The following is a 10,101-nucleotide window of genomic DNA, read 5'->3' on the forward strand; positions in this document are numbered from 1 at the left end:
AAAAATCAATGTACAGCACCACACAACATCGACAAAAATAGTTATCCACACGTGCAGTGGAAGCAAATTATGCAGGTGCATAATGGCGTATAAGCTGCGTATTAAATTTAAAAACACGGTATACAAAGTGCAAGTCCAGTGATGCAAAACAACATGTCGCACATGCTGGATAAAAAGTGCCACATGTCATCAGCTACTTAAAGAAATTAATGACAAAAATCAATACAACGAAACGCATGAGGAAAACAAGATGTACTCTTTTGCCACAGGAAGAGAAGGGTAAGGGGAGGTCAGTTTTTTCTCTGTTCCCTGGACAGAGGGTCAATTACAGCTGTATGGCAGCCACAATCATTTTTATCCAATTCTGTCATTTTCCACTTTCAATTCATATAAACAGTGAGTGTTTGTGCTCAAGCAGAACACCTCAGTTTGTCTGCCCGAGGTCATTCTTTTCAGATTAAAGTGTGAGGCAACTGGAAATTGGAAAAAACAGAAGGGCTTGTACATTTTAACATTAACAAGTGTAAACATCTAAACCTATTTATATTGGTCACACTTTCTTTTAAGGTCCAATTCTCGTCATTAACAAACCATTAACTACAACTTTTGCCTCAATATACTCCTAATTTGCTGCTTATTAATAGTTAATAAGGTAGTCGTTAAGTTTAGGCATTGGGTAGGATTAGGGATATAGAATAATAGGCATGCTAATAAGCAACTAGTTACTAGTGAGAATTGGTCCCTGTACTAAAGTGTTACCAACATATTATTATCTGATTGTATTTATGGGGTGATATGTACAAAATCCTATCTCACAGAGAAATTCTATATCACTTAAAGACAAAGTCAAAGTTTTTTTTTTTCAATAGTCATAGTCATAGAATATTTAATTTAGTAAGTTTAATAAATACTTTAAAAATGAAGGATGCAAACCAAAAAGGAAGATCATTCACATCATTACTCATATTTATATATGATAATTTTACATTATGCAATGCTTGAGTTAAAAACAAGACTGAAAAGAATAATACATTACAAATATGACAATTTTAGTCACGTTTGAAGCCACTGAAATATAACAGACTCATGCAGTTGAATTCTATATTAATTGGAGTTAAGATGTTGCTTGGCAACCATAAGCAACCCACAGTTAGACCATACCTTCATGACGTATCAAAACTAAATGGCTCCCATTATAATCAACTAAGCTTCACACTGAAATCATCTGTCTGCAACAAAGTTTAAAGAGTAGAGTTTTCTGCATTTTTTATTGCATAGGGCATATATTGTGCTATTAACGATAAATTTAATGCAGTTGCATCTACAAATAAAAGCCTTCATTGCCCTTCTCTCCTGTTGTTCTTGATTCACTTGGCAAATATGAATACAATGTTTGAGAACATTGCATATTAAGGGGAGTTTCCGATCAAAAATCAGTATTATTAAATGCTACATCATACAGTGCACCGAAATCTCTGTATGAGATGCTGCAACATTTAATAAAAACCAACATCAAAGGGGGAGAATGAGGGAAAATGGAGCAGGTGGACAGAAACGCTGCACAAGAGCTGCAGTCAAATGTTTGTTTTTGATTGTTTCTTTTATCTCAGAAATTACGAAATGCTTTGAGAGAGCACCTTCTGCCCTTTTACATTGACTGACACTGGGCAATTTATATTTTAGATTAACATGCAATTTAATGTAAATGCCAAGTTTGAGGATATGGTTTTGGAGCAATACATAAGGATTTACATTAAGCATAAAAATATGTTTTCTGTCTGAGAAAACAAATCCAGTATCAGCCATAGTGTGGCCCAGACTGAAGTCAGCAGCTTACAGCATCATTTATGCCCACCGTAGAAACTCTCAGCCAAATAGGATGTGTTATCGATGATAGAACTCATACAACAAAAAGCATTTTAATAAGATTATGGGTGAGGGGATTGTGAGTGCTATAAAAAAAACAATGTACATAAACTGCAAATGGCAAAAAATGAACTTTTGCATGGCACCTGGGGATTGATGCCATTTTTAAACTTTTCTGTAGTCATTTCTGCACAGTAAAAGCAAAAAGAGATAAAAAGAAAGGGCCAAACCAAACTAGACAAATTAGAATGTGATATCTACCATATAATGCAGTTTGTTTACCGTAGGGAGTCCAACCCCTGCGCGCTTCAAAAAAAGATAAAAACAAGGAGGGAGAGTAAAATTACATACCATAAACTCCACAGAAGCTTTAAAATGATTGAAAATGACTTACTAACAATTTGAAAGCAAATTTAACCATACCACGAAATTATACTTAATTTCTCCGCCCTCCATTAGAATATATCTTCCAAGGAAGAATGAGGAAAAAAAAGCTGTTCAAATCTGTTAGCTTATACCTAATTTCTTTGGACACTGTCAATGGCAAACAGATGGCTCACATTCCATGGAGGTTTTCGTGTTAGTATTTGAAGGGGTAAAGGCAGAAGATAAACAATGACAAATCCACTTAGAGGCTTCAGTGTTAGTAAGAGAGAAAAGAGAGAGAGAATTCAACTAATCTGTCAAACAAGATGGTTCAGGGAGGGTTTTGAAGGAGGGATCTTGCAGAGGCAGCAGCGTTAGAGTAAAGAATGACAGCAGCAGTAGCGACTCACTCGTTATTTAAGGTAAATGAATGACAAAAGCAAACATGTCAACACCCGTTATGCGCTCATTTATGCCTGCTCGTCGTCGCCAAGCCCGGTACTTTCGTAATTTGTCGTGGCAGAACAAAAACACAGCTCGTTTGTTAACAGACGCAAGGTGCGCCCTCGGCTCTGTAAGCAACACTTGAGCTAAAGGTTACGGCAGCCAAATGGAGAAATAATCAGCGGCGGCAGAAGCAAGCAGGCATAGTGTGTTTCTGTACGATGCGCCCTATCATATAATCATATTTCAGCATTAACGGATTGAAAACAATCAGGATAATGGCACTGAAAAAAAAAACAGCCTCGACTATGAATGCTGCTTTTTTGAAGGCTGTGATAGAGGGACCCCTTTTCTCTTAGGTTAAATGATAAATAGTAAACATTCCCCCTTCTCCACAAGATGGAAAGCTTGCTGAATGCGGACAGATTATTTTGCTGGCGTAATTGAAGCCTATTCACCGTCGTGGATTTAATCACGGCAAAACAGAGCGGTGCAGTCTGGACTTGAATGGAGTCGCCAAATCAAAACACTCCTCTTCAACAGGGACTCGCACACACACACACACACACACATCCGTACTGGTTAGTAACAACTGGAAGGTAATTATCACCGCCGTCTATGTCTGGAAGAGCCTGTGGCTTAATGGTACTTCAATCCTGCAGTGAAGAAGATTCTTGAAAGCCCTCCAAGAGTCCAACAACAGAAATATTTTGCTCACTGCTTAAAATGTAAATCTATTTTGCTATCAGAGTTACAAATTACCTTGTTAAGTCTCTGACGGCTAGCATTGTTAGGTAGACAAGCTCCAAAACAACTGCCTGGGCCACTAAAGCACCTGTGAGACCATCTGATTCCAATTAAGTCTGGGCTTTGTGCAGTTCATCTCGAGGTAAATTCCATTCAGAAGTGAGCACTTTATTTTGAATCAGAATGTTATCTGGATTTTTTTAAGGATCTTTCCATAGTCTTGTGGATTTTTGCAGAGAACAAGCTCTGGGACCAACAAAAGTTCATGATTCTTGCATGTTTTGGTCATCAAGATCTTTACAAATAAACTTTTGAAGCCTAAATACGCATAGCATAGGCCTCATGATTATAACATCACCAACACAAATTTCCGTCAACTCTTTTAATTTCTATTTCAAATCTACAAATTGTAAAGTTTGAGTTAGGATAGTTTGCAGGAGCACAAGTATTAACACAACAAGGCTGTAAAAGTGAACTAGTAAGCAAATTATCTTTCCTATTTGACATCATGATGTTTAATGTCCCTTCTTAACTTCTTTTGTAGTCCCATTTGGCTATTTGTTAGCAAATGAGCAAGACATATAAAATTGTATTATTGGCGCATTTTAATGTCATAGAATAAAATTAGAAAATATTATGAGCTTGTGTTAAACCACAGACCTTATTTCAGGCATTTAATCATTAACCCGTTGAAAAAATCCACTGACTTCAGGAACCAGAAGTTAAAAATAAATAAATAAATGAACAAAATAAATTTATTTATAGGTTTTAGGACTCATTTCTGCAAAATCTGTAAATATATAAATGACACATCCTGTTGGGTTTAAAAAATAAATAACTTGACCATGAAGTTCCCTTTGCTAACAGCCTAATTAAAGGGAAGTACATTTGGCTGCTCGCTTTAAAATGACCCCTTCCCTCAGTGTGCAAACTTGCAGTCTAAAATTAACTTTTTATTACAACCGATATACTCTTGGTATCGCAGGATTTTAAAGCTAAAATCATATGTGAAATAACAGTCATTTCAGAAGAAACATTTTATAGCTAAATGAAAGGTTTACATTGACGTGAAACTGCTGTAGCGATTTTTTCACACTAGCACACTTCAAATTCATTGAAATACCTGTTGTGAGCATCCCATCTGTGAACATCAAAATACAATCTCATTGTGACCTCCACTTGTTAGCCAATCAGAAAACTCAAAGAGTTAAATTACTTTTGTGCAGACATCAGTTTCAAACAGTTAATAATGCAATTATGCATTCATACATTTACTTTATACAATAACACAAGTCAACCAAAGTATAGTCATATTAGAAACATCAAATGAAGCACCCTGTGAAGCCACGATGCGCAAAGGTGAACGTTACCTGACGCAGGTTGCGGGACACGCGGACCACGTGCCAGGCATTGTCGTTGAACTTGCCGTCGGATGGCTCCACCAGAGCCTCGAAGGCACCAGAGCCCAGGTTGATGACCAGGCACACGGCCCCACTTTTCAGAGACAGGTTGACGTAGTCTGCGGATTTGCCGGTGTGGAGCAGGAGGCCGTTTCGCTGCAGCGTTCGGAAGGACAGGGTGATTTCATCTGTGCTGCTCTGGATGGGCTTTTGGGACAGGTCGTAGCTGAAGAACTCATTACCCTTGAATGTGGCCACTGACTCCACTTGGCCTTGTTGAAGGGAGATAGAAAAAGGCAAAGGAAGGTCGTTAGAGCTGGGATGGATTTGGACCGATGGTATGAGAACTGACTCATCTTTATATTTTTTGAGTTTTATAGACTCGCACAGAACCAACCAAACATTTAAGGATGAACAAGTGGAAACAAAGAATTAATGAAATGGAAATGCATGTAAAATACTCATAGTGGGTTTTACAACCCAGAAATGTTCAGGCAGGACTTGAGCCTTGATGTGATTTTGGCTAATGAGGGGTTTAAGGCCACTGGCTCAAATGTAGCATAAACGAACCAGAAATTAACAGTACAAGACAGCTGCAAGCATGAATCATTGTACATGTCTTTGACATGAGAAAATCTCACTGGATTACCACGTTTCCTTATTCGCGCTTCCCGTAGACATAAACCGCAGAGGTGAGTGTGTCACACATGTAAATGAGCGTAATCTCCCCCAGCGCCGTTCGCATCAGCTAATCGTGAAGGTCATTTATGCATGTAAAGCTTGCCGTCCTGAAATTAAACTGCGAGCTGAAAATGGGTTGTCAGGAATAATCTGAAATAAAACACAGCCACACTTTTAAATAACGGTTTGATTTGCAAACGCCACTGTAAGATGTGAAAGCTTTGATGAACGAGGTAGAGTTTCAAAATACAGTCATTAAGAAAATAGGCGACTGAGGAGGCTGCTTGTCAAAATATCTCATCTTCGTTATTTTAGGTTGTTAAAAATCATCACTTTCACAGACAGCTTGTTAGTTTTGCCCTTATTTTCTGGCCTTATGTCTAGCCCACACCACCTGTTAATCTTTTGGGATGTGCAATACTACAGATTTTCAAACTCGAATATTCATTGGGTTGCCTGTGTGATGTAAAGGGAAGCCCTGTATAATTAGCCTAGTTTTGGGTTAGTCTGACCCCAATTGGACACGATTCTTAAGGCAGAGTGTTCACATAAGATGTGTTCAAAACAGCTAGACAGCACAGCGGAAAGTGTTGAAGTCTCAGGCAGTTTTAATCTAGTCAACAAAATTACTGTTAAATCATGGTTATAATTAAATTATGGTCATTTAACATACTGTTGAAGAAAATGACAAGAAAAAAAACAGACTGCAAGATATTAACAATCACAAATAAATTTGGAAAGAGTTTATTTCAAATATTCCAAATCATAGTCTGTCAGAAACTAATCTGCTTGAGCTGAAGCTAAACAGTGAATGAACATCAGTAAACTGAAACCCTAACAGGTTAATTTATTTGTATTTGCGTAATACAAACTCGCAGTTCTGACTTTTTTCTTAGAATTGCGTGATATAAATTCACAATTGCGAGAAAAAAAACTTTCTTTAGATTTAAACAATTCTGAGAAAGAATTGTGAGATATAAACTCATAATTCTAACTTTTTTTTGTCAAAATGTGAGTTTATATCTCACAATTGTGACTTTTCTCAGAATGGCGTGATATAAACTCGCAATTGTGACTTTTTTTCCTCAGAATTGAGATATAAACTCGCAATTGTGAGAAAAAATAAACTTCTCGCAATTCTGACTTTATTTCTCACAATTGCAAGTTTATATACCCCTATTCAGACTTTATAACCTGCAATTGTGAGTTTATAGCACACAATTCTGAGAAAAAAATAGTCAGAACTGCGAGATGTAAATTCGCAATTGCAAGAAAAAAAGGCAGAATTGTGAGATAAAAAGTCACAGTTACCTTTTTTATTTTTTTATTCAGTGGCGGAAATGGGCTTCAATAGTTTACAATGTCCCTGCTAAACAAAAGTATTAATTTCTTTTAAAAAGTAAAAGTAAAAATTACTGACGCCAAACATTTGAACGATAGTGTAAATGCAATTTTAAATCTAGCATCTGCACACAATAAAACAAAGTTACTACAATGTTATTTATTTCGACTAAACTCACATGCTAACTTAGTAAAATTTACTAAAATTAATGAATATGACTTGACAAAATAATGACTAAATGAAAGATATAGTACCACTAGCATAGCATAGAACGCTAACTTAACTTACACCATACACAACCACACCAATTCTTATGGCTTTCAATCAGGCATTACAAACAGCCTCCTGGGGTCCTATATGTACTCAATTTAAGAGGCAGACCAAATTGTTTATGACACCAGATGAAGTCATTTTTCATCTAATTGATACATGTCTACAAAATCTATCAAGTTTCTGCCAACACATCTCAGACAATCTTGTTTTACAGCACCGGAACAGCAATATTCGTCCTTCAGATATGCATACATAACCTGCTCAGCTGCTAAAAATAGTATGAAATATTCCATTCCAGGTTTAACCAGCAGAGCATAACATTAATTTGAAGACTTGTGATATTTCATCAAGCAAGAAGGCTCAGACCATCAGTTAGGAAAGAAACGATTGGGCACGAATCAACCAACCAGACATCTTCACCAAGGAAATGTGACCTTGCAAAATTACAGCGGCAGAATCTTATCATAGTGCCATTTGGTTCAGTGGAGAATAAACAGCCAGAGCGTGTTCCACAACAAGCAGACCTACCACGTAGAGAGGAACTCTTTAAGAGATGACAGAAACCAAGCGCCTGCTGAGCCATGTGTGCTTAAGAGTTTTTTTTGTTCAATTTCTCACTGACTACAGGGTGACGCAAAGAGAATATGACCCACAAAACACAGGGCTATGACTAAGTATAAGGTAATGTTTCTAACAATGACATGATGGGACTCAACAATATCAGAGAATCTTTAAACTTTTCAAAAGTGCATCTTGAAAGTGCCTCAGATGTTACCGCTGCAGCAACAAATGTTCTCAGATAGTAACAACGCTTCTAACAAATTAATTGTGACTCAAATATATTGGCAAACAGAAAGCTTTGTTTGCATTAAAGGTGCAGTGTCTAATATTTTTTATGGAATATAAAATATCCATACTATAGTCAGATTTGTTCTGATTCACCAATCAGAAGACTGTGAGGTGCTTTCTGCCTGTCAATCGTTTTACATGTTTATAGGGAAGCCCAACTGTAAGGTGATAGCGTGACAGGAGCGGATCATTCAGGTTAAAGCAGCAAATTCAGTTTCATAAGCAGTTGATAGTTGTTTGTTTGTCATGCAGGAATTAGATTTTGATACTGCTGTTTTTGACAACTTCTGAATACAACTGTATCTTTGTAGAGTGAGGAATAAAATAGAATAGAATAGAAGGTCCCACTTTATATTAGGTGGCCTTAACTACAATGTACTTACATCAAAAGATAAGTACAATGTACTTAGTGTTCATATTGTATTGCAAAACACTTTTGCTGCTATTGGGATGGGATACAGGTAAGGTTAAGGACATGTTTGGTGGTATGGGTAGGTTTAACTCTGTAAGGCCCACTGTTGTAATATTATAACGACAGTTTTAGCTCCAAGGTTATTTTCGTAAACGAAAACTGAAACTAAGACTAAAACTATTGGTCAAAAAACATTTGCGTAAACTGAAATTAAATTTAAATGTCTAAATAAATGAAAAACTAAAACTAAACGAAACTAACAACAATTACTGAAAAACTAACTAAAATAAAATAATAATTAGCAAAAATAAATAATCGTGTTCCTGATTTAATAAGCTCTCATTCTGTGCCAGAAAATCTGACCTGTGGTTGTTTAGGGAAATACCTGTAGATGGCGCTTCATTCACGTGAGCTAAGTCCTAAGCGGCTATTCACAGAGAATGCGTTTTTGCATTTAAAAAAACAAGACGTGGGCAATGAAATGGGAATTAACTATAAAATATGAAATGGGAAATAATAATAATAATAATAATAATAATAATGCACACCTTGCAGCTCACGGACGTTTAAAAGCGTGCTTGACGTGCAAGAACAACATGAGAGTGAGTTAACACAAGTCACGTTTATTTATATAGCGCTTTTAACAATACAGACTGTGTCAAAGCAGCTTTACAGTATCAAATAGGAGAATAGTGTGTCAATGTAAACAAAAGGACAATAGTAAACATTAGAGACTCACCGATTGCAATTTTCTTGGCCGATTCCGATTCCCGGTTTTTTGTTAGTGTGATCTGCTGATACCGATTTTTGCCGATTCTGATTTTCTTTCTAAGAACTATAATTGACAGCATATACAAACAAAAATCTACTTTTTTTTTCAAAGCAAAGTTTTATTTTCATAAACAAAAAACACAAGTAAAAAGTCAGTAATAAAATAAGAACAAATAAAAAAAATTCAAACAACAGCACAAATAAATGCAATAGAATAAAGAGAGCTATGAAACTAAATTTTTCAAGTTAAGAAAGTTTTTATTCAGGTAAGAAATACTACAGAAATTAAAGTAATCAAATGTAAAATAACACAACACATCCAGTATTCAGTCAAGAGCAGAAAGTGATTTTCTTTGTCTTTTGTTCTTTGATTAACATGACCAGTATTGGGCAGTAACGCATTACTTAGTAATTACGCGTTACTGTAATTTGATTACTTTTTTAGTAACGGAGTAATTTAAAGCCTTATAATTTTTAAAATAGTAATTACAGTATAGTTACAAGTCTAGATTTTTATAATCTAGAGATTGTAAAAAAGGATGTAGTACACGCACTGTCAGTAGATTAAAGACCTGCTCCTGCGAGACCCGATGCAACAGAGTGCGACGCGGGACAAGATGGGCGAGTGCTGGTGCGGGTGAGTAGAAACTCGTGTGTGTGAGGGATGCGGGAGAATAAAATGATTCACGGGACTCCCGCAAAATAGAAATATCTAATCATAAAATATCTAAAACAAATTAATTGTTATTCATCTATTGCACAAAAGCAACATGAAATAATATAAAATATAAACAATTAACAGGTGCAAGCAGAGTTTCTATTTGGCTACACGTGTTTGCAGCGTTGAGCAATGCAGTGCTGAAATGTGCGTGCTCAGGAATCCTCTCATTATAACACACGAATTGTAGACATTATGAACAATTCATTATGCATATATTTATTGTGTTATA

The 10,101-nt window shown here is 36.2% G+C and overlaps 1 protein-coding gene across 1 annotated transcript in view; it reads right to left on the reverse strand.

Moving 5' to 3' along the window:
- nrxn2a (neurexin 2a) overlaps nt 1-10,101 on the reverse strand; it is a 431,782-nt gene that overhangs the window by 268,147 nt on the left and 153,534 nt on the right. The window contains exons 8-9 of the mRNA XM_016532627.1: nt 4,794-5,095; nt 2,149-2,172 (exon numbers count right to left, since the gene is read on the reverse strand). Of these exons, the coding sequence (XP_016388113.1) occupies nt 2,149-2,172; nt 4,794-5,095 (326 nt within the window). The remainder of the gene's footprint in view (nt 1-2,148; nt 2,173-4,793; nt 5,096-10,101) is intronic.

The sequence above is a fragment of the Sinocyclocheilus rhinocerous genome, unplaced genomic scaffold (assembly GCF_001515625.1).
Source record: "Sinocyclocheilus rhinocerous isolate Xijiao unplaced genomic scaffold, SAMN03320098_v1.1 scaffold253, whole genome shotgun sequence".
NCBI lineage: Eukaryota > Metazoa > Chordata > Actinopteri > Cypriniformes > Cyprinidae > Sinocyclocheilus > Sinocyclocheilus rhinocerous.